Raw genomic sequence first — 27,360 nt, forward strand, 5'->3', positions numbered from 1 at the left:
TTTGACCTTACTTTTGTTACTTATACTTAACACCACCTACATAAAGTTACGGGACAAAATTACGTAACAGATTATATTAACAGTTATATTAACCCAAACCACGATCTTTTCCTAAACCAAGTAGTTTTGTTGTCGAAACTGCAGGTTCTGCACTGCAGGGGCTTGCTTAGCGGACTTATTGCTCGTGTTGCTGGACATTTGTTGGGGAACGCATTCTTTTAAAGAGGGAGCTGCACAAAATCAGAGAAATTACCTCCACTGATGTCACTTGAGTCAACTTGGGTTGGGGCTGAAGATTACAAGTTTGAAAATGAAAACATTCTGGAGGTGTGCAGTAGAAAGAAGTGGGCTTACCAGACCGAACTGCAGTGGTCCAGTTGCGTTGTGGGTTATGTAGTTGTTCTGCTTCAATATTTCTGTTTTTTATCTGTCCATTGTGAGTCTGACAATGTTATAGAAATGCAATGGCCAGTCAGAGGAGTACTGTTTTACATTGATAAAGGTAAATATAAAACAAAAAATCGAAATAGTAAAATAATAAGTGTTTGTGAAAAAACTAAGAATACATTTTCTTAGACAGGGAGCTCACCAAACTGACAATGTACAGATAATGAAAAAAGTCAAAGCCAACCAAGAAAAGAGTGAAGTGTTTAAGACGTTTTGATTGCCCTAAGCTGTGTTTGCAGTTCAATGTTCACACGTGCTTGATCAGTACATAGAAATGGTTTTTCTGTCTATTTACACGGTTTTGAACATTGACTGTATCTGTAGCGCTGTTGTTTTCTTGCTTCAGATGGTGCGCATTGAGCAAAACCCCGATTGCAATCCCAACAACAACGATTTGTCTAGGGGTCAACACCAAAACCATTCTCAACATTAGAAATGAACAGAAACGACAAAGCACAAAGCTGCGACGCTCGCGAACATTGCAGAGCAGGTTCGTGAGCTTCACTGTTTTGCTCGCTATTGTCTTGGACGAAGAGGTTTGTCTGAAGGTTTGGATACATGTGTTGTTGACTGTCTCGCCCCTCGGCTAAAACTACAGGGCCTCCTCTCCCCCCGTGCAGGGCCCCTCAACCTCTCTCTCTTTCTCTTATTCTGAGCCATTCACTCTATCCTCCCTGTCGATCTTCTGCTCTCTCGCTCTCTCTTTCCTTCTCTTTCGCTGCTTGTCCGCACATACATACATGCACGCACGCACGCACGCACGCACGCACACACACACCTTCCATCCTTTTGCCTGTGCTCACTGCCCATATCTTTCTCCTTTCTCTCTTCACCCCCCTTCCTTATTCTCGTTCCCTCCCTTCCCCCTCCGCCTTCCTCACACCCCCTCCCTCCCCCAAACCTCCATCCTTCTGAAACAGAGTGTGTGTTCTGCCACGCACACACACCCACACACACACCCACACACACACACACACACACACACACACACACACACACACACACACACACACACACAAACTGGTGCTTTACCTCCCCTAGGAGTTGTTCTTAACTCGCTGACTGAGGCACACTCTCTGTGTGTGTTTGTGTGTGTGTGCACATGCGTGTTAATGCAGACCGTGCATGGGGGTTGGGGGTTAGCATGATTTTGTGTGTCTGTGCTGCTGACTCCACACATGATCCCCATTAGAGGCTGGCGGGAGTAGACACACACACTTTCATCCACACCCACACACAAATTCATGCGCGCACTCATATACATACAGACAGACACTCGTGGACAGGCACACATGTCCATGCAGGTATACATGCATCCACCACACACTCAGACATGTGAGTCTTTGGGGCCTGATCACATTTCCCCCCTGAGGCTTTTACACCGATACGGACCGGTGCTGGAACTGGTTTCTGAACATTTTTAACATTTTATCGCAAAAAAACTGGTTCCCAGACATTACAATTTACCCTGTTTCGGACACTTAAACCAGCTTTTCTAGAGCCGCAACCCTAAGGATCGGGGGTAGGGTGATGTCATCACCATGTAAAAACCAACATCATTCCTAGGCAACCACAAGTGTCCTAGGAAACCAGATGTGCCGTGAGCAAGAAGGAGAGCTTTAAAGGCTCGGTTTGGTAAAAATGATCGTCTGAAGAGGCCGATGCTTTACTGGCAACGTAATTCTTGAGAAGACCGAAAAGTTTACAAAGACATGCAAGCCTAATGTGCTAAGCCAAAATGTGGAAGCTTCTCCAGAACAATGGAACAAAGCATTCACAAAGGACCGTGGCTCACTGGGTTAAAAGGGTTGTCTGGTAACCACAGGGTCAAAGGTTTGATCCTCGACTGGGACGTGTTATGTGTCGTAGTGTCCCTGAGCAAGACACTGAACCCCTGGCTCCCTGGGCACCTATCATTGGCAGCCCACCCATCACTATATACAGGGATGGGTCAAATGCAGAAGGCAAATTTTGTGTATATGACAATAAAAATGGTTTCTGGTTTCTAAAATAGTCAACAAGTGGCCACAGAAATAACAATGGAGGGAATTTCTATTTGCTCAATTCTGTGGTCAAAGATCAGCAGAAAAAGTGATTGAGGAACTGAATGCAGGAGCGGCCATGTCTGAGTCAATGTTCCCACCAACATGTTCTTAAGTCACAATATAACAACTGTGTGATGAGGGTTTTTTTTCCAACCAGAGAAATCATACGAGTCCAACAAGTCTTGCACTTGAATGGTTGACGTGTGACAATAGCTGAAAGAGAAATGACGAGTCATGTTTTGAGTGAGGGTCAGATTTAGGTTCAGGGTTTTCGTGTGCGTCACAATGTAATATGCTCCAGAATAAAATGATGCTTTATCAGACGGGAAGTGTGGGGGGAAATGGCTATAATTGCTTTGCAATTATGCTTGTATTTTGTACATATATGGCTGCAATGTGTAATTCTACACTTGACATGTTAGCAGCAGCTAGCTAGCCACTTCTAGCTAACTGGCGATTTGGCAGTGAAGAAGATAACATTATAGTGCAGCACGCAAGATCTAAGCAGAGATATTATTAGATCTTCTGAAGCCACTCTTGTTTTATTCTCAAATCTAAAACAAAATAAAACCACCACTCAATGGATTAAATCCGGTGTCAATATCCATAAAGGAAACTAACTTTAACTTGGCTGATTGCCTCCTTTTACTGTCAAAAACACTCATTATTTTGAAACCTCTGTCACGTGAAGAAAAGAACACCACCATAAAATGTATCCAGGTCACAAATTAAGTGTACACAGTAGCAAACTTAACATGTAATCTGTTGGATCACCTTATCAGTAAACACGTCAAAAAGAGCCTGAATGATGGCGACAGAGCCTCAATGCCTGCGGAGCTAACAATCAGTTTTGAGTGCTGCAAGAAATACAGGTAGACATTAAGAGACTTGTGAGAGAAATGCATGCTGAGAAGTGCCCGGGGAGCTACTTGGGGTTCTGCGTCTCGCCCAAAGGACACTTCGGCATGCGAACCGGTGGCAGCCATCGAACCGCTATCTTTGTGGCTACAGGACTACCTCCTCCACCCTATGAGCCTCGGCCATCCTTTAACTTTAGCTACAAGCTGTTGCTTATTGCTTAATTCAGTAAAGTCATCTCATTATGATTTAACGTTATAATCTGTAAGATATTCATGCTTTAAACCTGTTTTTTTCATCAAGCGTCGTTCAATGTATTTACATTCTTATCTCTCTCTAAAGTAGTTTTCACTACGAGTGGTGGAATCTGCCATTTCCGCGCAGGGGCAGAAACATGGTCCACGCAAGTACGGGGACGCAGATGCTTTGAGCTATGCATGATCAATTTCACATTCCGTTGCATTCTGGAGTGCTTCATCTGAAAACTGTCAGGCAACGAAAGCGCAATCTGCAATCGGAGCATTGAAGCTAAGGACGCTATAGCATTAAAGAAAAAGAGGGAGTTGACCCCTTCCATTTGTGCAGACCAGTTTGAGGAAGCTCTAGCTAAACGTGTCAGTATGAGTTGGCATATTTACAGTCTTTACATTTGATTGTCTATACTTGAAGTTTTCGTATGTTTCCTTGAGAAAACATCCATAAGCAAAGGCATATTCAACAAAATAGAAAATTAGCCGGTGCTGGATAGGCAAGTGGAACCTTTAAATCAAAGACATACATCACCATGCAAACTGGCATTTAGCAGCAAATATGTAATGTATGTTATTTTGTAATATGCACAACAACATTTGAACCCAATTAGAACACAACCCGTGGTCAAATGAATTCACTAGAGTTTGCAGATTTGGGTTTTTCAGGCCACAACGTAAGAAACACAAAACAAATGCATCCGTGTCTAAAACAAAAGAAGTGATAAAACAAAGCAAAGAGTCAGATTAGTAGAGCACATCGCCTTCTGTATGCCGAAGACACTGTCATCCTGTTGGCTGAGAGCACAACTGTTTGACAGTCATTACTTCCTTAAACATTCATTTTATAGCATCTCTGCTTCATTGGGTTGTATAGAGTGGACAGCAACAGTAACAGGGAAGCATGGAGGGACAGAAACAGAGCAGATCATGTGATTTTAGAAGCCAGATCCACACCCCACTATTATCATTAATATACTGTTATTGTCATTACGTTTGAAAACCTATGCTCACTTAATATAACAACAGCTATTCCTCTGTCCCGACATGTGTGGAAGTGAAAAAAGCTGGATCCTTTCATTTGTTTCATTGGTTCCAAGCCTCATAAATCCTAAGAAGATTATAGAGGTTATGAAGATCATGTGGGGTCACAAAAAGAAAAAAACAACTACTGAATTCACAAAAATATATTGCTTAGGACAAACATTAAATATGTTCGATATTACATTTAAGAAAAGTGACTCTTAATCCTTATTGTTGTATGCTAACCCATGTCTCTAACATATTAAATAATGAACTCCGTCTTTTGGCTTTGAATCACAAAAAATAATGAATAAAACTTGTTATTTATACAAGACATTAGGCCGATTTATACTTAAGTACACTGATTAATACACAGTTGGGCACCAAAATATTTTGTAGTATGAGACGGATCAGTGTCAGACTCAGACTTGCGACAACTGGAGCACAGAAATATTGACCTGGTTAATTGGTGCTGACGCATTGCAAGAAGTATGGGAGTGACACACTGGGTCCCAGGGAAACCATAACAGGAGCTCATGTATTACAGCAGTAGATAAGATGGCAGACTAAACATAAACACTCTGCAGGTATATACATTCATAGCTGAGGAATCTTTCCACTGCGGCAGCACGACAAAGTTGGTAACGGCTGATGTTCAGAGTGAAGCTATGGGCTTCGAAAGATTCAACACAGATGGTAAAACTACAAACACACTAATTTGCAGACTAACTGGCTAATACCGGTCTCACTGCTAACATTGACAGCATTGACAGACATTTCCATGTACTGTACACTGTATTACCCATGCATGCAACAGTAGCAGCAAAAACAAAGGCAGCATGAGAGATAATCAGTCTTAAGTCCTCATCTAAACTACACCCAGTCTGTCCAATGCCTGCTGGCCCTGGGGATTGTGCTGGAGTTTTTAATCCACTTAAAAGCAGAGGACCTCTGCTGCTGTTTCCAAGGGGCTTGACCCACGCTGCATGCGCACACACATGCACAAAAACAGTCACGTATGCAGCACTGCGCACAAATTCAGTCCCTTCTCATGAACATGTTTTGTTCTTAACACATGTGGTAATAAGGTAGATGCAGCAAAGGACGCATTCCGCACGTTTATCTATGCACATATCTAAAAGGCGGCTTAAGATGTATTGATCATGAAATTTATAATAACCAGGTTCAGTTGCCAAGTCCGGTCAGATCTTTGAATTTATCACCTTTATCACAGGGCCAGAATGAAAACTCTAATTTAAAGCTATATAGGAGGCTGATGGATTGCCGAGGCACAACCTAACGTTGACGGGATTTATTGAAGAGGGGTCAACTGTAATTCCACCATTGTTCAACTCCACTTCCTACTGTAGGTCTGCCACAGTATGTGTGAGTGTGTGTGTGTGTGTGTGTGTGTGTAAGGGAGATCTAACCTCTCAATCTTTAATGTCAGGAGAATTTTAAAAGGAATTTGCTCTACTCACACAATCACAACTGCAAACATATTAACAAAACACACAACATTGTTCATATTAATGTGTTGGAAATGAACTGTGGCAATTTAAGGTTTTTGTTTAGCAATAGAAAATATTTTTGGTCATGTTTAAATGCTTTATTTTGTGCCACGGACACAATGTCATACTTTTTTTCTCTTCTTGCACCATCGTTTGTCGTTATCTAATTTGAAATGTACTAATTCCTTATTCTTGCGGAGGGAGGGCGAACCACTGACTTGAACAGCTGCTTCATGACCCAAAAAACTGTCAGTCTTTCCCTGGAATAAATTGTGGAATATACCATCTTTAGGTACAGGGGGGAGCTGGAAACGTGCATTTCCGAGAAAGCGGGTGTCACTAGCAATTGCATACGTTTTGGCGGCATCATGAATTATATCCCAACATTTTAAAGTTAAATTCTTTAAACGTGGGTTACATTAAGTGTCGAAATATATACACATAAGGAATAATTGAAGCGCAGCATACCCGTGTTTTAGCGCCGTGTTTCCGGAGGACCCATAGTAGAATCAATTCAGCGAGAGGGGAGCTTGAAACCGTCCACTCATGCTTTCCTCCGAGTCCGAGAGAAACACAGTTGAAGAGAACACACAGACCAGTCGGCCGCACTACATGCTCACAACAGGCAGGCTCCGATCACTAACGAAAAACAACAGCAGCCTCTGCATATAATTATAATGATACTTTACGAAACACTGTGCAGTGATCTCAGGAAAACTATATGTGACTGCAGGAATGATGGAGGAACATCATAATGATACCAGATCATCATTAAAAGTATAAGGTCACTGTGAACTCACTTTAGAGTAGCCTACCACGGACGCATTGTACATGCCAATAAAACATTATAATAAAATCAGTTTATGCGTTTGTTTTGTCAAGAAATATCCCCTTCATATGACATTTTAAATGTTATACATAATATCATTTTATTTTGGTACCGTTATACCTCTTGCATGTTATAAATGCAGATGCTTTAACCTTTGTCAGGCAACAGCGACTAATAACATGATGATCAAGATCAGGGTAGTGAGCTTCAGCAGTTTATGCATTTGCCATAAAGGTGCCATATTCAAATGGAACTTTATATTTTTAATCTATCAAATAAACATATAGAACAAAACAGATGAAGGAATACATTAATCGGGATCAATAGTCTGAACTCAACCATTGTCACATAACTGTTCGTCCAACTGCTTCTGAAACTTATGCAACGGTACATTGGCTGAGTAGCCTACATGTTATGCTCTGCTTCCCACTCATTTTGCTCACAAACATTCACCCGTCTGTCTTCTGCTGCTGCTCGTCACTGATCAGCTCCAGTGCCTCAGCTGGACGTGCCTTGCTCAAGGGCATCTGTTGACAGAGAGGAAGGCCATGGATGGTCATGCGCGCACTATAAACTGAAACCGTCACACGCGTTAGCATCAATGGTAACAGTTAATCCAGGGCAGCAACAGCTCTGAGGGTGATAAAAAACACACAACAACTCTGGAGCAAGGCGTTGGCTATAACCCACACCGGCTTGTTGGTGAGCAGCATTTACTGTATGAGGAAAACTACTGCATGTGAATGAGGAAGTTAGGAACAACATTTCTTGGGGAAAATAAAGGCAGAAAATGGGTTTTGTGTGTTGGCCACAGAGCAGAAATCCGGCATTATTTTGGGTCAGATTAGAGAGAGCCGTCTGACCCTTTCACCCCCGTCACAATGCAACACCTGCTGCAGGCATCGGGGAGATTTTACATAAAGTTTTTCAGGTAGTTGCGGCGCTTCATCACGACGCTGCGTAGGAATCTTTGTGTCTATGTCAAATGACTAATATGGGTACAGTATTTGCATGCATGCACGGCACTCACATGCATCCTCATTTGAATGTGTTTGCGCGTGCCTCGTCGAGGGCTGGTGCTTCCACGCCACCAGCCCCGCTCACCAATGTCACCTTCATGGGTGGCTCCATCGTAGGAGCATCCTTCAGAATGTAACAGATTAGCTTTGCAGGCAGGGATGTTGATGAGGTCATCACTTGCCAAGGTCACACCTACACAAGCCCAGCTATAGGCCCACTGGCGTTAAAGCCCCCCCCCACCTCTTCAGATCCTATAGAGGCTCAACTCTACCTCCTGCCTGCATGCAGATCTGAATAAGGCAGAATAAGCCACATCCAACAGGATAAGCCTTATTGTAATATTCAGGCTGCTTCAGCCTCTTCAGGATTTCTTCCCCCCTGCGGAGACTTGAGAAAGGCCGGACAGCTCCATGTTACAACACAATGTATGCGTCACTTATAGTATTTCTAAGCTCCTATAGACTTTTTAATCCCTACTGGCACATTTCAGCATGCTGCGAAGCTGCAAGCTCTGTTGCGCAACGATTGATTATCAGATCAGCTCTTTTAGATTCTATCACTTCCGATGTTCATATATTTCAATATGACATCCGAGTAATTAAGTATTCAAGAAGAGCACTTGCTGAGGTGCTATAGCACTTACAGGTCTCTGGCCCAAAGTTAGTTTCTGCCTGTCTGCCGGTGTCAATGTAAAACACTACGCACCAGGGTTGCAGTCAAGACCAGCTAAACCGAGACCAAGTCATGACCAAGAGACAAGATCAAGACTTTGTGGGGTTGAGTCCAAGTCAAGACCAAGACCAGTGCGGGACCCCACACTGCGTGAGACACATCCGATAAAAAGTGGAACAGGCAATCCATAGGCAGTCCTCTTTACTCACCGCTTTTCTTTCCATATATATGAGTGTATGTAGAAGTGTACTATGAGATAACATATTCAAAAGGTATTGCAGAGGTGAATGGTATGTGTGGGAATGCCCCTTTGTTTTCTATGAGCAATCACAGTGATGATGTTAACAATGAAATCAGACAATTCCCAGGCAATCAGAGGGTTCCCCGCAATTGTGGTCTTGAAATAAAATTCGGAGGCCTCTTTGTCCGAGGCCAAGACACGAGTAAAAAGCCAGTCGATTCAGAGTCCTTCAAAGAGTGGTCTGGAGACCGGTCTCGAGACCAAGACCAATCTCGAGCACTACAACACTGCTATGCACCAAAGTAATGACTTAGTTATTACAGTTGTTATAGATGGCATCTCTGCTGCTCTATCAGAGGAAGAGTCCCTCCACCAACAGTTTCTCTTGAGGGTTGTGCAACTGTTCTGCATTAGTGCGGCGAGCGTGCAAACGACAGACTTGTACAACAGCTACATCTGTATGTGTACTAATTTTCCTCCGCTGATTCTCTACGGAAGGCAAACCTCCCTGCTGCACAGTGCCTCATCTCTTTCTGTATTCCTCTCCCCTCATGAGACAATGAAAGCATTGAGGCAAATCTGTTTCCACAGCCTGTGAATAAGAGACAGCCAGCTTTGTTTTGCACACACACACACACACACATATATGCGTGTGTGACAGATAAAGAACGAAATGTGTTTGTCTATGGGACATATTTGTGTTTGCATGTGCGTGAGATGCCTACGTCACGGGTTCGCCATGTGAGTCATTTGCTCTCGTGTCGGGCTTTAAGTAGGGAGTAAGAGCCCTCTACCCTATCGTCTGTCTCCGCTCTCCCTCTACGGGGCCTGAACACACAACCACAGCTCTGCCGCTTCCTCCTTTGCCACCACTTCAACGCTGCTCGTCGTCCAACAGGTTGCTCTGTCAATAATGAACGCTCACGACGCACTGCACGTCCGAGAGAGTTTTTGAAATCTGAGATGGATTCAAACATGTGACCATCACCTATTCCAGGAAAGCAACAAAACATACATGAGCATTTTCTTTATTTCTTTTTTTTTATGCTTCTCCTTCATTCTTCTCTGTCACAAATCTCAACATGTATTTGAATAATTGCTCTGTCCAGAACTGTCTTCTTTGCTGGCCCTGCTGTGATAATTGCAGGTGACCCATGGAGGAGCCAGAGAGCAGCAGTGCAGAGAGAGATAAGTAAACACACAAGAGAAGTCTGCGGTTGATGACAACAGTCTTGTGTAGCACCTTCTGTCTTTCTTCTGGACTGCTGGAGTAATGGCTGAAGGCTCGGCTGGCTAGCTCTAATTATTCTCTCTTAGCAAGAAAACATGGACAAATATTCTTCATCCAAACTGGACATCAATGCACATAGTGTGTGAATTCCATACGTACTGTATATCAGTTAATATGGTAATGCATCATTGTTTAGAACCCTTATTCTGTTGCTGTTCTTTTTAAGCTGGAAGTTCCTTTAGGGCACTTTTACATGGCAAAGCCATAAACAGAAACATTTTACGTTGCAGCTGTTTTTGGACTAATTCCACCATCTAGTGGTAGTGCACATGCTGTTACATATTGGGGCCTACACACTTGAGATCACAAGAAGTCAATAAAAAAAAACATTTTTCTTTACTGACGTCAGTACATTGGAGAAAATGTGAATTAAAAATGATGATTATGTAGTGCAGAAATACACATTAACTTTATTGTCACAAAATAAAATATGTTGAATGCACACAAAATGGCAGTTTGGGGTGAAACTATATTGGCACAAAATAAAGAAAAACACATAAGAAAAGTGCTCATTTAGACAGAGACAGAGGTAGAGTTTCAACACAGAGGAAATCAGGATACTGAAGGTTATTCATTTTGTAAAGTTACAAATAAATGTAACACTAAAGAGATTAAAAACAGCTGAGGAATAACAATACTTAATCTAATGGTACCATTATTTGATTTGATAGCTATTTGAGAACATCTGTAGCACCTTGTTCATTGCGAGGTCACTGTTATGCTACCAGTTTTTCCCAAATCATCTGTCGCCCTAGAAGATGTAGAAATATTCTTCCTCTTCCATTCAGAACACGTGTCCAGTACTCCACAGGGCGATACAAATGAGATCCATGAGAGCGGGGAGGTACGAGGAGTTTTCATATTGGAATGTTTTTCACTTAACCCTCTCTTGAAAAGCAGCACCACTTAAAAATGTACACTTGAAACTTCAACCGATTTCGTCCTCATCGTCATGTGGCTCCATCCTCATCCTCCTCTTGTTGTTCCGGCAGGCTGCCGGGACAGGGCTCCATGGTAACAGCGACGCCCATGCCGCTGCACCCGACGGGCATGTCGGTGACCCACGTCCATTCATTTCTGTCTGGACAGTAACACTCAACGCTGGTCAGGAAGCCGTGCTGGTTAAAGCCTCCTGGATAAACCACAAACAAAACATGTTCAATAGAGCTGTGGATAAACCGATTAGAGGAATGATCAATTGTTCTGCCTTTAAGCAATCGATTTTTTGATTTTAATTGATTTTAATTTACTAACGAGGTTTGTTATTTCTTTCTGATCTGAGATTTAATTTCCCTCCTGCTCATCCGTTTACTCTTAACATTTGATCCACGCTTTACTCTATTTAATTAAACAACACTTAGCCATTGAGCCACATTGAGCCTACTGACCCAACTGTCTACTAATTAATCAGAATTATCTAATTACTTTACGAGTCTTATTGCGTCTACGTGCATGAACTTCTTCTTGGGCTCACCAGCATCAGACGCGTGAAATATACCAGAGACTTCTTTTAACTCATACGAATAAAACTTAAGTTAAGTGCACACACATAACTGTTCATGTACTTAAGTAGTAATTGCACACAAAAACGGGCAATCAATATTAATCAATCCGAGCTTAATCAAAAATAAAATGTATACTAAAATACCCAGGAGCAACACACACAAAATAAATAATTCTAAAAAAGTTAAATAGTTATAGAAAAATTATAAATTATTACAATAAAATAAAGAAATGAAATACAAAATCAGAAAAAGAAATCTATAATACTTAAAAAATTATGAACTCTGCATGAGCCTAACGAAGTGAAACAGGTCGACTTTATTCGTGTAAATATAAGATCATTCGTCATATATTTTTTTTGTGAGTATGCTATCACTTCACAAAACACTTTCTTATAATCTGATTAATGACGTGACTGACCGAGGACAAATATGCTCCCATGGTGGACTGCGACTCCGTGTGCACTGCGGCAGTACTGCATGGAGGCCCTGGGCTCCCATTGGTTCCTGGTTATATTGTAACGCTCCACAGAACACAGCTGGCTCCGCCCATCATACCCTCCTATTGCGTACAGGTGAGAGTTCACACACACCAAACCTATAAAGACAGACAGAGAGGGAACTTACAGGAAAAGATTGACATTTTGGCAAAATGGTTTATTCCCTGTTGTTGCTGAGAGTTAGATGAGAAGATCAATACCACACTGTTGCAGCTGGAACCAGCGGTTAGCTTAGCATAAAAACTGTAAAACTACAAATGAGCTTAATCATGTTATTGCTGACAGTAAGATTAGAGGATTGACACCACGCGTATGTCTGTCTGTTAAATATGAAGCTTAGCTTAGCATAAAGACTGGAGCTAGGGGTAAATAGCTAGCCTTCCTCATTCTGAAGGTAACATAACCTGCTTACCAGCACATCTAAAGCTCACTAATCACTACATAATATCTCATTTGTTTAATCAGACTGGCTCTCGTAAAGACAGGAGTACACAAACACACACACATACATACACAAACACACACACACACACTCACCCAGTCCACTGCGTATGGTGCTCATGGGTGCCAGCTGCTGCCAGGTGTTAGTGTCAGGCTGGTATTTCTCAGCAGTGTTCCAGCGGTTCTGCCCGTCGTATCCCCCCACCACATACAGAACCCCCCCGCACGCCGTCACTCCAGCACCCAGACGAGCCACCGACATCGGACAAACAAAGGACCAGCGATTAGACTCTGGATCCCACCTGCAAACCAAACAGCAGTTGAGCAGTGCATGCAGCCAATGTGATAATCTGTTGACAGTTCCTAATGTTGTTACATATTAATCAATTACGATATTCAAACAAGTGTATCAGAGCAGCAGAACGTGATGGCAGTGGCTGTGTGAAGCAACCTTCTCAATCTACACCAGCCAGTCAATTTTAAGTGGATTAGGTTAAGCTGGCAACCATGTTTGGCAACTATTGTTAAGCTTTATTTGAAGCCAAAGAGGTTGCAACACCACTGAGAGCAGATAGAGACAAGAAAGGTTTAAAAGGTCAAATTAAGCTCATCTTATACTGTAAACTACGTGTTTTATTTAACACATTTTTAAAAGGAATAGCTTGAAGAAGATTAATTGTACACGTAGGTGCTAGGCTATCAGAGAAGCATCATAAAGAGAAAGGTAACGCCTGTACACTACTCCATGCCACAATTTTATTAACTACGTTTCAATCCTACTTTGTCAATAAAATGTGCAGGAGGTATTTTTTATCTTTTTAAACCGATAGCTTGATTTTTTTTCCCCAAATAGGCTTGTTCACTTTCTCAATGACGGTTAGAGGAGAGAATACCACACTCATATCGGTTAGCTTAGCTTAGCATAAAGACTGGATGGAGGGGGAAACAGCTAGCTCGGATTTGTCCAAAAGGGGGGGGGGGGGGGTCAGCCTAACCCCACCTCTATGCTTTTTGAACAGATTAAATAATGAATATAAGATGTTGGTAGGTGCATTCTTCTTTTACCTTTGCACAGCCAGGCCAGCTGTTTTGGCTTCGGTCTTTATGCTAAGCTTAACTAACCACCCCCGAGCTGCATAGCTTTATATTGAACCAACATATATGATAGGGGTATTAATCCTCTTATTTAACTCACAGCAAGAAAGAAATTAACATAACCCCCAAAATGTTGGACTATTCATTTAATACTGGAAAAAGCATAATATGAGTTATAACACCAAGAAAGGGCTGAGTCGTGATGTGAGAGGTTGGACTGCATGTTAATGATTAAATTACTTCTCGGTACTGGGTGTATTCCAGCTGTAAACTGCTGATAAGAGGGTGGCTGATATTACATCACCTGCCCTAAAACATTGGCAAAGTGCCCTTGAGAAAACCACTAAATGCAAGTCACTTCTCGAGTCAATGTGCTGACCCTGTGCTCTGAACCCTGAAATTACTACATGCAGCGAGGCAAATTTCAATGATAAATGACAATACATAATCTCAATATAGCGCACTAGAACAAGGAGGTATAGCTCCCTGTTGAATCTCTTACATGTTGCCTGGATTCATTTGGGAGGCATCCTCAAGAGCGGAGTCCTTTCCTGCCAAACGTTGTTCCTATAAATGCTCTAATCTCCTTTGATGCGTTTCACATCGGATTTTCATTTCAAATTGTTTTATCAGCTTTCATTATATTTAGCAGCCTCTTGTGAAAAGACTTCCAAGTGGCGTCTGATGAGTTCTAATAATTCTCTTGTGACCAGCATCTTTTAGAAATATACACCCATTATTACAAAAGGGGATTGAGGTTACGTATCAAAAATAATCATCGTAATTTGGCTTGACGTGACTTTTTTGTTATTAATTGATTGAAACCGATTTATCACAGCATTAAAACTCCTCCCTGCTCGGCGGTGGCAGCAAAAAAAGATGTAAAGCTTCCCGAACCAGATCGACATTCCTGCATTGTGTGTCTCGACATGTTTTGAAAGAGCCCGTTTTGTAATTAGGTCAAGAGGAAAACCTGCGAACATCATGACTGCTCTTTAGGTTGAATGGCAGCTATTCATTTCATTTTATCGCGTCATTATCTGTACTGGCACTGAGGTAAATGCACTTAATCTGAAAATGTGTGCATAGGGGGAGGACATCTGGGCTCATCACATTCATCCTAGTAAATAAGATGTCATTAAAATTAAATTACTTCTCGTAAGTGCCTAGTTAAATAAACAAATCCTCACACACGTCTCACCTCTCTACCGTGTTGTGATGTGTGGAGCCCTGCGAGCCTCCGACAGCGTAGATGCAGCCATCCACCACGCCCACCCCGACCCTGTTCCTTGGGATGCTGAGGGAGGCTTGCTGGCTCCACTGGTTGGTCATCGGGTTGTAGCAGCACAGGGCGCTGGACTCTGTGATGTTTTGAAGAGACATGTTCCGGCCTCCAACCTGAACAGATTAATGTTGGAACATGTCAAAACAAAACATTGGTCCATTACAGTATTGAATGTCTAATGTACACAGAAATGTGCCAGTACAGTGGCACAAAACTAAACCAGTGTTTGAATTTAGTTTCCCAGTTTTGTATTTCTCATATCATATTATACAACAACATATAATCGTGTCTTCGAATGTCACACAGAAACTAAAACTCTGCGATGTTTTTACAATGACATTTCATTGGTGGTATGACACAAGGGGTGCAACTTACAGTGTAAAGGAGTCCAAACAGCGCGCAGGCCCCCAGACCACTGCATGCAGACCCCATGTCAGCCAGTTTTAGCCACACATTCCTCCTGGGATCAAAAGCCTCCATGGAGTCCAGTGAACGCTGCTTGTATCTGAACAGAGACAATTGTATGTTCACTCTAAATGCGCTCTTGATTTGATATGCATTCATTAAAAGAATGTGTACTAAAATAAGTACACAGCAGAAAAGACCAATGACTTAATATGCTGACATACAGTATGTATGTATGTATGTATGTATGAATGGTGAGGTTTGAAATTTAGTGGTGCAATTTGGTTCGAGTGAAAACAAAAACTACTCTTTCCCACGTCAGTCAAAAACACATTGCAAACCCCGTTTGTACTTGTGCTTTTATACCAGCCGTACACCAAATTTACTTAAATTAATGATGCTATTTTTTTAAAAAGGTCCAAAAAAACCAAACCTGAATAAGACCATCAAAAAACTCAAAACACCTGAAGCAGCACAATCCAAATGCTCTGTAGTCAAAGTACTGCACTCGAAGAAGTGTATAGATACAATAAATGAACATTCTAATGGTAGTTCTATGCTTACCACTTTGGTTAAAAACCCACCTGTGGTTTATGGCAGTGGAAAATAGGTCAACATGCAGTTTGCCATTACAGTTAGGGCTGGGTAATAATTCAGTATGATAATTTATCGTCTTTCAATGGAATCATATCATGATTAGATCAGTTTTTGAGATATCATGATACACAATTACGTTGTCTTAATTGATAATAACAAGCAAATATTACCTCAAATTTATGAGATTATTTAATTTCCACAAGACTATAAAAAAACCATGGTGTTTCTGGTAGTTTATAAAATTAGCAGAAATCCTATATAGTGATACATATCGTTGTCAAGAAATTAAATTGCCTTTATTGTGATAGAGGATTTTGGCCATATGGCCTAGCCCAAACTACAGTATATATGAAGGGCTTACAAAAATAAGAGGGTGCTTACATAACCTCCTAACAGCCACTGGGGGGCAGACTGAGACACTTTCTGGAGCCATGTTTTGCATCCAACATGATAAGAAACAACAACACAGCTGCTGCCAAAAGCTTGTTGTGAGCCAACATGGTCTATGGTTCTGAGGAAAGCCTACTCATTAACATGCACGTCATCAAACTGTTGTCTCATAATCAGTTTATTTTTGTATGATCGATATCAGGAAAAATAGGTCAAAATGGCCTACAGAGTGTCTTACAGTAAGTGTGCGACCAAAAAATGCTGTTGATAAAAACTATTTGAGATAAGTACCCGCCGGCTACATAGATCAGCTGCGTTCCACGGTTAGGTGCAGGAGGCAGCTTCCTCAAAGTCATATCTTGGAAGATTTTAGACAGGAAGTCCTTACAGGAATTGGCCTGGAGATAAAATAAGGAGTTGTAAGGAGCATTGAAAATAACGTCATGTCTTTCTCAAATAGAAAACAAAAACATAAAGCAAGACTGTGGTTTACCTTGCTGAGGATGGGGCAGGACAGCAGCTGGTTCTTTAGGAACTTAGGAGGCAGGGCGTAGATATGAACCGCATTCAGGAGGGCATGCAGGTACTGGGCTCTGCCCTCCATATCCCAGCGGACCCAGTCTGTACAGGCCTTATACACCTGATAGGAATGTATTTAGTCATATCAATACGCGTTTGTTGTGTACCTATGTACCTACATTCACTCTTGTCAGAACTTGGACTAATAGCATTTGTGCTATGTTTGACCTTTTTTAGCATGAGATGACTGTTGTGTGACACACGAGATAAAAATCATTCTCTGACTTCACAAACTAAATTTACATTTTCAAGTTTGAATTAGTTCTTTTAATGCCACTCACCTCAGACTCACAGAGCACCTTGAGACTGTCCTGACTGATGAGCTCCAGCAGCTGGCAGTGGGAGAGTCTGAAGAACTCATCTTCTTTAATCACCTTACACAAGAGCATAGTCAGATAAAGGCATCCGATTACTGAATATGCACTTTTCAGTCCGTTTTCAGATTGTATTTTCTTATGCGGTACAGTATTATTCAGTGAATAATGTGAGTTGGTAGGCAGGCATTAGAGATAAGACACAGAGCATTCACACACTTACAAAGGTTGCTGCCATTTAAACTAGCATTACCGCCTCGTGGTTGTATGCCTCTGCCAACCAGCCATGTTGCAGGTTACATCCATATCTGTCCAAAGTGTCATCACTATATCCTATTAGATATTTGTGTTAATGTGTCTTAATTAGCATATAACTTCTTGAGTTATAGCCAAAAATGTTTTGTGAGGTCACAGTGACCTTTGACCAGCAAATTCTAAATCAGTTGAGCCTCGTGTGGAAATAGATGTTTGTGCCAAATTTGAAGACATTCCCACCAGGCGTCCCTGAGATATTCATGCGAATGGACCGGACGGACGGACGGACTGACAACCCGAAAATATTATGCCTCTGGCCACAAAATAACAGCGTCAGGAAAAGAGAGAACATGTGTGAAATGTTCTGGCAAAAACGTACTGGTGCTGCAACCAGAGCGCCAAATTACCTGAACTTGGTTCTGACTAATGTTTGTTAAATAATGCATATAAACTGTAATGTTCTGGAGCTTCTTTGGTGATTTATGGCCTGCTATGCGCAGTCTGTTTAAGCTCAATCAACATCTATAAGATCCAAAGACAGAATTTAAAGTGCTACAGCTTTGCTGCTGACCTGATGCCTGCCAGGGGCTTTGGTTTCAGCGCTGAGCTGGGAGCACCGAGAGTCACAGTGAACAAGCTGAGGTTGATGGAGAACAGACTGGCAGCAAGCGAAAGCTAAGTGAAAGCTCAGGAGAACTCAGCTGAGGATCTAAGAGCAGAGCTGAATGTGACCAAGACAGAGTTACTTCACTGGTAAGAGCAGGCAGAGGAGATGGAGAAAAAAAAAAAAAAAAAAAGATGGCAGGTATAACAATAGGAAATAATATGAAATCAGACGACAACAGAAATGACCACTGATCTCATGGAGGAAACACGTAATACTTCTCCTGACCAAAGGATTGGCTAAAAATCACTCCAACATCTTTGGTTGTTTCCTTCTTTTTTCCCCCCATGTGAGAACAACATGGCAGGAGAGTATATTTCTCACTGAAAAACACCTGCACTTTGCACAATAAATACACTGCGTTCACATGTTTGCTTCACATAAAGTACAAGCGATAATAAAATGAGCTTTTATAAAAACTTGACTTGATTACATTTGAAAGGATAACTTGTGTGTTTGAGCTTCCTGTATGTTCACCTCACCTCATTGAAGTGTGTGTTGATATACTCTCGACTCCGCTGGTGCAGCTCCTTGCAGTAGATCTCCTCAGCAAAGCGGGCGATGCCGATGACATTGGCCGGCTCCAGGTGCTTGGTGAGGAAATCGCAGCACGCCTTGGCCACGTCCTCCATCTGATACCTTATAGAGAAGAAAGTAAATGGAGGTGAAATTCACTACTGTCCTGTATATTCTCTAACCGGTAAATATTGAAAGATGAAAAGAGTGACAGATTTAAGAAATCAAGCACGTGTACTTGCTGTTTAAAGACTGTATGTTTACCTCATAGCAGCCAACAGAACATGCAACACACTGTTTTCTCCCACTGTGATGTGGGAGGTGTAGGCAAAGTCTATAAGTCTTCCCACCACCTGAGGGCAGACATCACGCAGGGTGACCTCCGAGGCGTGACACTCTTTGAAGCTGCTGGTGAACATGGCTCTGAAGTAGGGGCTACAGGACGCCAGCACCACCCTGTGCACCTGAAAACAACCAACATTTATTGGATCATACAGAAACACTTAATCCCACGAGTCTGGAGAAGTACCTGAAGTAAACAAGTCGCCATTACTGTGACGGCATCTCCTTTCAATACGTGCACGTTTGAATGCATTTTATGCAAAGGTTCGTGAATTAGCTGCTGCTGTCACTGTCAGCATGTAGCAGCAGATGCTGAGTCACTATGACTTGCCACGGCATCTATAGAGTTACCACAACACAATTTATTGTATTTTTTGACTTTTACTGCATTTAGTCAGGGTCAGGGCTTCATTATAATACTTGCGTGCGTTTATAAATTTGGCATTTTGACAAACTGTGAAGAAAAGGGTACAAACTGCATTGAATTTAGAAGGTGCCTCACCTTGTAGTCCACTGTCCTTTCCTTGTATGTGACATGTAGCACGAGGTCACACAACATCTCATGCCGTCTGAATTCCTCCATGACCTCGAGGGCTTTGGGAGCGTGGGTCTCGACTGTGTAGTCAAGATACCCGGACCCATGCATCGAGGGAACCGCGATAGCTGAGAAGTCAGAGTTGCGGGCCAGGCGTTTCGTCCTCGGGCAATGCATTCTGGGAGAGAAGTACTCTGCTTTGTTTGTTTGTTTGAGTAATTACTTGTTTTGTATTAGAGTCTTGTACTTTACAGAGTTTTCAGTTCTTATCCCGTTGGGCTCAGACTTTCAGCGGATAAAATTCCTTTGTCTTTGTAAAGGCTCCGGTGAGAAGATGTCCTTAGTTCCTTCATCTTGCCTTAAATTTAACACAAAAAAAAGTCTATTCAACAAGGAGACCAAGAAATTAGGGATGTGAAGAGCATAATGGTACTATCCATGACTGGTGATCCTGGTTACAGTCGGCAGGCCCAGCAAGTAGTCCACAGGAAAAGCCAGTTGCCACATGAAATATGTTCAGCTCATACGCTTCTCCGCACAAATCCGGCTGGTAAAAAAACAGGCAGAGTGATGGTGAACCACATAATACTCCCTCATCCACAGATCCAGGCTCCAACATGACTGGCAGCTTTTGAATCCGGATCAGACAGTTCCCAAAGCACAAGTCAGACCATGATCATTGAATCGCTGTTGGTCCAGATTATACAGGTTTCAGGGCTTTGAAAGTGATCCATTTTGACATTTCAGAGAGTCCTCTGCAATTTTTTTTGTCCAATGGGGGAAAAAAAGAGGAAGTGGTTGGCAAATATGTGTAACTGCACAATCGGATGTATTTTGGCAGGGATTTCTTCAACCCCCGTCTGTTGTGATGCTTATCCTGCAAAAAAAAGAACAAAAACAGATTCAGTGAAGAGAGGTAAGAGACTTTTAGTGGTTCTAGAAACAGCTAATGGAACCAAAATCTCATGCGAATATGATGTTTTTCCCTCGTGAATGAATGTTTGGGTGTGTGACCGTCTCACACACTCAAGGTTTCACTTCCTTGCAACTGAAACAGAAAAGCTGATTCTGTTGAACTGCTTTAAGCCTAAACTTTTTGCCCAAGGAAATGGTTGCTGTGTTTTTAGTTTGCTTTATTCAGGAAAATACTTTTTTCAACAACTTTACAAATATTCTCATTTACAATGATCGACCAGAAACCTTTTATCAATAGAAGATCACAGTAGAGCTGCGACAATTAGTCATTTGATTGAAAGCAAATATGCAACTATTATATTAATCGAACAACCAATTGACTTATAAGATGACTTATGACATTTGATGGTACCAAGCTCTCAAATGTGAGAATTTCCTGCTGGTCTTAAGTTATTGTAAGTTGAATAATTTGTCGATTTTGGATTATTAGTCAGTCAAAACCAGACATTTGATGACGTCACCTTTTGCTCTAGGACAATGTAATGGCCAATTTTTATCACCTTGGAGACCAAACGAGACACCAGTTTCATCGATATTGAAAGTAATGGCCACTCCCCCAAAATTATTACTATGAATGTAAATATATCATAATGAAAAATAACGAGTATGGCTATTGTTAGCACTCACAGCTGTCACGCTAGCAATGAGTGCACGGGCAGAGTACGCACAGGCAGGTGAAGCCTTATCCGGGCCGAATAAAACGACAGGCCTATTAAAAGGCCTGCGACAGCCACAGATACAGTGTTTTCATTCATGTTTGTCAGAGCCTTTGACTTATTGATTGTTGTTGGGATGTAAAGATAATTTCAACAAATAGTACAAAAATCTCCTGAAATAAATTACCCATCCTAGCTTAAAAAAATTGAAAATAGAGCACTGTAATGTAGTCAGTTAAAACCCTCTTTTCCAGTGTCGCTTCTCCAAAGAGCTCAGCCAAGCAGAAGTCACAGTCATGGTGTGTGAGTCACAGAGAGGAGTGAGTAAGACTCTGCAGACTGTAGCCGGCTGACAACCATATCCAGAACATAAATTCACGCTATTTAAAACAACACAAGGTATGAATGAATTCCTACCAGACACCAGAAGCTGTTGCTGACTCCACTGTTTCCCTGAACCACATTCACTTCTATGTTCCTACTTAACTTCTCAAGAAACGAAGTAAGGAGATATAACCACTCCCCTGTGTCGGAGCAGGCTGGTGTCATCTGACTGGAACCTGTTTGACTGTCTGTCTTAACTTAGTTAGTGTCAAGAAATGAACACACTAATAACAATTAGCTGATGCAACAGGAGAGCACACAAACACTCAAACACCTCTTATCTTAGCAACTCTGATTAAATCTCAGTTAAAGCCCATTTGCAACACAAGACAAAAAAAAAAAAAGCAGTAGTGCTCTCCTGAATTTATTTTGTAAATTTAATTCAGGAGAAATGCAAACAGCAGCATCAAAAACAATTCTCTGGGCAGATGACATGGCCGGCATCTTAACATTAAACAATCGGCTTCAGGGAAACATTGTCCGTCAACTCTGACTGTGTTTTGAGCACCAAGCGTCACCGACGTACACACACAGTGAGCCTCCTCTCGTCCCAACGTAGTCCTGTGCTCCGTCCTCACCTTTAAAACTGTGGAATAGTCTTGTGTACCACAACTCTACGGAAATCCCGAGGGCTTGTTTAAGCATTACTCAAGTATATAATTTCTACTCTTATTATAAAGTGTTACAGATTTTAATATAGATTCTTGAGTAATTTTACATTTTGGGAAACATGCTTAATAATTTATTGTCGATGTGAAATTGATGCCACTCATGTCTGTCCATTAAAGTCACAGTCAGGAATGGTTAGCTTAGCTTAGCACAAAGACTAGCAGCAGGGGACAACAGCTACCCTGATCCAACCAGTGTCAAAACTACTCTCGACCCTCCGAGATCCACAGCAATACTCACAGTCAGCAACTGACAGCTATTTCTCTGCACCACCAGCATTTATCACATGCTTGTGTTTTACTGAGCCAAGCGCAAGGAGGTTAGTGCACGATCAAAATCTGCTCCCTCACCTCTCACCCCTACAGTCAGTCGGCCTGTTTGCTGGTCACATGACCAAAAGCTTGAGATGGAAAGGGAAGGAGAGTGAAGCAGAGGCAGAGAGATTTTCGGGGCAACATACAGTGAGCAAGGGAGAGAAAAAAGGCAAAGTGGGAGAGAGGCGAGAGATGCCAGGAGTGAGTTGACTTACAGTGCAGCTCAGTTTTCCATAAAGGGCCATTGTGCTTAGAAATATTAGCCTGTCCTACTTTCCTGATCAGGCTTTAAGGGGGTTAACAGTGCATTACTGTGTAAACACTGTGTGCAGAGCTTGGCTACTATATAAAGCATTGCTCAAGCCTGCAGGTACACAAGTTCTGACCAGTTTATTGATCTCAACTATCAACGTTTGTTTGAAATATATCTCGACTGTTGGCACTGCAGGAGGTGCTACTGTTTGGCTTTTGTCAAATGTATTTCTTAGGATACTTCAGCTTCATTGATGAAATTGGGTTTGATTTCAGGAAGGAGAGCTGTGGCATTCACCAGATGAAATTTCTACTTTTGAGACACTAAAAATGACAGAGAATAACAGAAGAACGGAGGAACGAAACCACTCAAACGCGTCAATTTTGGCACCAAGAGTGTGTGTTTATTATAGATCACAAGCCTGGCTTAGTGCAGAAGTTATAAGAAGAAGCAAGAGAAGCAGAGAGACGCAGAGTTAACTATTTACAGACTATTTCTGTTGGCAGATGGTAGACAGCACTCCGGGAACATGTCAGACTGCAATCAGCTTTGACCTGGACGTGCAACACACAGGGCTTTGTGAAGGAGTGAAGACTCTGCTGAGGTGTCATGACTTGTTGCAGTGTTTCGTAACAGCAGTGACACGAGCTCTTCTGCCTTGTCATCTTCCAGCATGCCCTGATGGCAGGGGTCAAAGGTTTCTGATGACTGAAGACATTCGATGGTCAGAAACTTCATCCAAGCGCTGCACACTAAACATTGTGACCTAAAATAACACTTGAGAACGAAGAATAAAAAGTGGCCAAATGCTGCGTCCTGACCGCAAACTCACCATATCAGAAGCACGAAATATACAGTCCCTAAACAAAGAAAAGTCCTTCCTTATCCTCGGTAAAAACGTGTGTGCACGGAAACATTTGGGAACAGGCTGAACAGATATGGTATGTAAATATAAAGTGCTAATATTCTTGTTGCATTCTATGGTGCCACAAATTATTATTTTCATTGATTAATCAATGAATTGTTCGGTCTATACAATGTTCTTAAAAAAATCCTGTAACCCAAGTTGACATATTTACATTACCTGTTTGATCAGAGCAACAATCTAAAACTCAAAGATATTACGTTTACTATCATAAAAGAAGCAAAAGAAAACGTATTTGAGCAACTGCTCAATTAGCAAAACTGTTAATCAACTGTTCAATTGATTAATAAACTAATTGTTTCAGCTTCAGTTGATTTGTAAGGTATTTGATCCTCTCCATTGATGATGAATGATGTTATATCTTACAGCAGGGAGTATCTGTATTGTATCAATAGTTGATTGATGAACTGCTTTTCATTGTTTTAATAGTAGATCTCTTTGGGATTGTTGGTTAATTGTTTAGTCTTTAAACATAAAACAATCAACTCATCAAAGAAATGATCGGAAGAGGACCCAATATTGAAAATAATAGTTAGTTTCATCCGTAATTGCATCCAGGGCTACAATTGTTATTTTTTGCTTTATTATAGATGAACTTGTGATTATTTTTCTCAATAAGTTGACAAAGTTAAAATGGCAGAAACTGGTGAAAACAGTTTTCCCCAAAGCGATCTTCAAGTTGCTCGTTTTATTTTTAAAGCTAAAAAAAAAAAAACATCCCAAAATTGAACTGACAATGATATGAAGAATGAAACAAATAACTGCAAGCTGGAACCAGAGAATGGATTTAATATACAATGTATGCAGATTTCTGTGATTGATTAACCGACAACACGCTGGATGAATCAGCTCTCTAAAGCCATGTTTATTTTCACGAGGATGTTGGGGAACATTTGACTCTCGTTAAATGAATGACAGACCTTGAAAAAAAACACAATAATGAGCAAGTTTCAATTCCGTGTTGCGAGTCTGCGCACTACTGAGGAAACAAAGTGAACGGTCGACGACCAAAGTCAAAACTACCGGATATCTTGCGTATCCAGCACAGAAACACTGTTTGCTTCGTAATAACAGATCACGTAACAAATGTCACGAGCGATCCTGTTACACACACGCGCGCCCGACACAACAGTGTTTGAATATTACAATGATTTTTTTTTTTTTTTTTTACAAAGGGCGCGTCCGCTCAGTACGTGAAACCGACACTGTGGACTTAAAAACTGCAGTAGATTCACTCACCTAAAGCGGTACTTTCACGGCAGCTGTTAAAACTCCATAATGACATGAGAATCACACCGGGGAGTTTCCGCATCGCTGGTCCGACTGCAGGAGGTCTTCTCTCCCCTGTCGCTGGTTGAAGCTTGCCGTCCTGTGAGGAAAGCAGCAGATCGGCCAGTCTTCACAGTTAAAGGATAAATGCGATAAAGAGCTGTGGTGTCTCTGCTGCCTGCTGCTGCCCCGCTCTGCGTCGCCGTCGGCAGACTTCCAAAAGCTGCAGCGGTGGTGGTGATGGTGGTGGTGGGGAGGAGGAATTAATGCCTCAACATGACTCTGCAACTCTGGAGTATTTAGGCGACACTGCAAAGACAGTGTGTACGGGCAGTACGCATCTACAGAAACTTATACGGCAACAAGTTACGAGTGGCATTCCCCAAACTTGAAACTGAGCGTCGGCCAAGGATTGATTCGGGAATGATTATATAACTATTACACTGCTAAAAAACTCCCTGCAGCGGCTTTATATCAATAAACGCACGCACGCGCACACACACACACACACACACACACACACACACACACACACACACACAGGACCACAAAGGAAACACACAGCATTTCTTAAGAAGTTTGATTGATGAATCATTGAGAAACATAAAAGTCACTGGTTCTGCCCATTGCATTCCTGCCCTGAGGGATAATCTTGGCTGGTGGTGACAGTATGTTCTTCTTTTAACAAATAGGCAATCCTATAATAACATACAGTGGATTTATATAAAGGGCACTTCACCAACTGCTAAAACATAACCCTATTTGAAAGTTGTGAGATTAGACCCATATAGGACAAACTACACTATTGAATGTGACAGTCACGGTTACATAATATCATAATGTAACACAAGACAATACAGAAAATTATTAGTAACAAAAGATAAATAAAACTGAGACAATCTGGGCACGTTAATGTATACAGATGAAATAAGATCGACCAAAAAACAGAAACAAATAATATTCAGCAGCACATGTTCACAACAAAAAGTGTGTTTTTTACTATGAGACCAAACTTTCTTTGTTTGTGATCAGAGATTCAACCATTCAGCAAAATCAATGCAAGTCCAAATTCTTGTTTTTACCCGAAAGAACGAGACACCTGTCTCCTAACAAACAATGCTGGGGTAGATTGTGACACTGGTTTATGCAACTACTCCAATACGTTTGATTACTTGTTTCCAAAAAGGAGAAAGAAAACAACAATGTAACATCAAATGAAGAAAAGCATCTGGTTCATTTGGACACTTCCAGCAGTGATTATCCTCCATTTTGTTTTAAGTTCAAATAATAATAGAAATAATTTTGTTTTGTGAAATTGGCCCCCTTCTTTTCCTGTTTGCCTTCTATTTTCACATTGGTTTAAAACTTTAGCGTGAAAGTGTTGACTTTGGAAATATACATTTGGAAGATGTTGACGACAATGAGTTGCTGTTGAAAGCAGATAGATACCTCGTCAGTGGAACTTTAGTTATTACAGTTTTGTCGAACTATTTCCGAGGTCAAGAATAACTTTTCATACTCATAATTGAAAATCATGTGTCTCGATATTTGGAGATTTTGAATTTGTCTGATAAGTTGAATGGTTATGTGTCCTTTGATGGATCTCAACAAATCTCCTACTAAGATAAAGGAAACGATTTAAAAGACCAATTAGATTATCTGAAAGAAAATGCATTGTACAAAGCTGAAAACATTTCTTAATGCATGAAATGTTGGTGTTTCAGATACAAATGATGTTCACAGGATTGGAAATCAAGATTAATTGTTCATCTCCATGTTCCAAAATCCTAAATCCTAAATCCCCTAAACGTTGACTGGTCTGATTAAGTGAATGGGTTTGTTTAAACGGCCTGACAGTCATTGTACAGACAGAACTCCCTTAAGAAAAACATCAATTCTAAAGAAGAAGAAAACAAAAAAGCTTAAGGGCTTATTTCCATTCTGCTCCTCCGTTTGATCTTTTTGTCCCTGAGATACATAACCCCCTCCCTCCTCACCTCAGAAGTGCTTTGATATCCTGTCCATGGACATCTCAAACAACAGGAGAGGGGACAGGCCACACCCTTGGCAGATTGGCACGCGGAACATGCTTTCCCCCAGTTTATCAAAACCCAGGTCCGTGAGTTCAGATCGTATATATGTGAATGACTTTCTCACATATAAAGTGAGCTTAATTAATTCACTACATGATTGCTTTTAAACTTTATTCAAATCCTCATCTGAACATTCTCTAATTAGAGCATTTCTCTTCAGCCCTCTGGCAGTTACAGTACAGATGGGCGTGTTTTCTGCTCAGCAGTATTTCACCAA

At 41.4% G+C, this 27,360-nt stretch overlaps 1 protein-coding gene across 2 annotated transcripts; it reads right to left on the bottom strand.

Moving 5' to 3' along the window:
• Window positions 1-9,906: 9,906 nt before the first annotated feature.
• Window positions 9,907-25,501, bottom strand: keap1a (kelch-like ECH-associated protein 1a). 2 transcript variants are annotated; one of them, XM_031848020.1, is made up of 12 exons: window positions 25,021-25,501; window positions 19,573-20,482; window positions 18,993-19,192; window positions 18,695-18,851; window positions 17,261-17,353; window positions 16,894-17,040; window positions 16,692-16,798; window positions 15,384-15,513; window positions 14,925-15,121; window positions 12,725-12,930; window positions 12,109-12,285; window positions 9,907-11,317 (listed from the first exon to the last, which is right to left on the bottom strand). In XM_031848020.1, exons 2-12 carry the CDS (start codon window positions 19,780-19,782, stop codon window positions 11,136-11,138), a joined length of 1,806 nt encoding a protein of 601 aa, XP_031703880.1. In that variant the 5' UTR covers window positions 19,783-20,482; window positions 25,021-25,501; the 3' UTR covers window positions 9,907-11,135. The 2 variants fall into 2 exon arrangements, with proteins under 2 accessions (XP_031703880.1, XP_031703881.1); XM_031848021.1 differs by lacking the exon at window positions 25,021-25,501 and adding an exon at window positions 21,654-22,013.
• Between the last annotated feature and the right edge of the window lie 1,859 nt (window positions 25,502-27,360).

Source organism: Anarrhichthys ocellatus, unplaced genomic scaffold (assembly GCF_004355925.1).
Source record: "Anarrhichthys ocellatus isolate YVR2014 unplaced genomic scaffold, GSC_Weel_1.0 scaffold7, whole genome shotgun sequence".
Classification (NCBI taxonomy): domain Eukaryota; kingdom Metazoa; phylum Chordata; class Actinopteri; order Perciformes; family Anarhichadidae; genus Anarrhichthys; species Anarrhichthys ocellatus.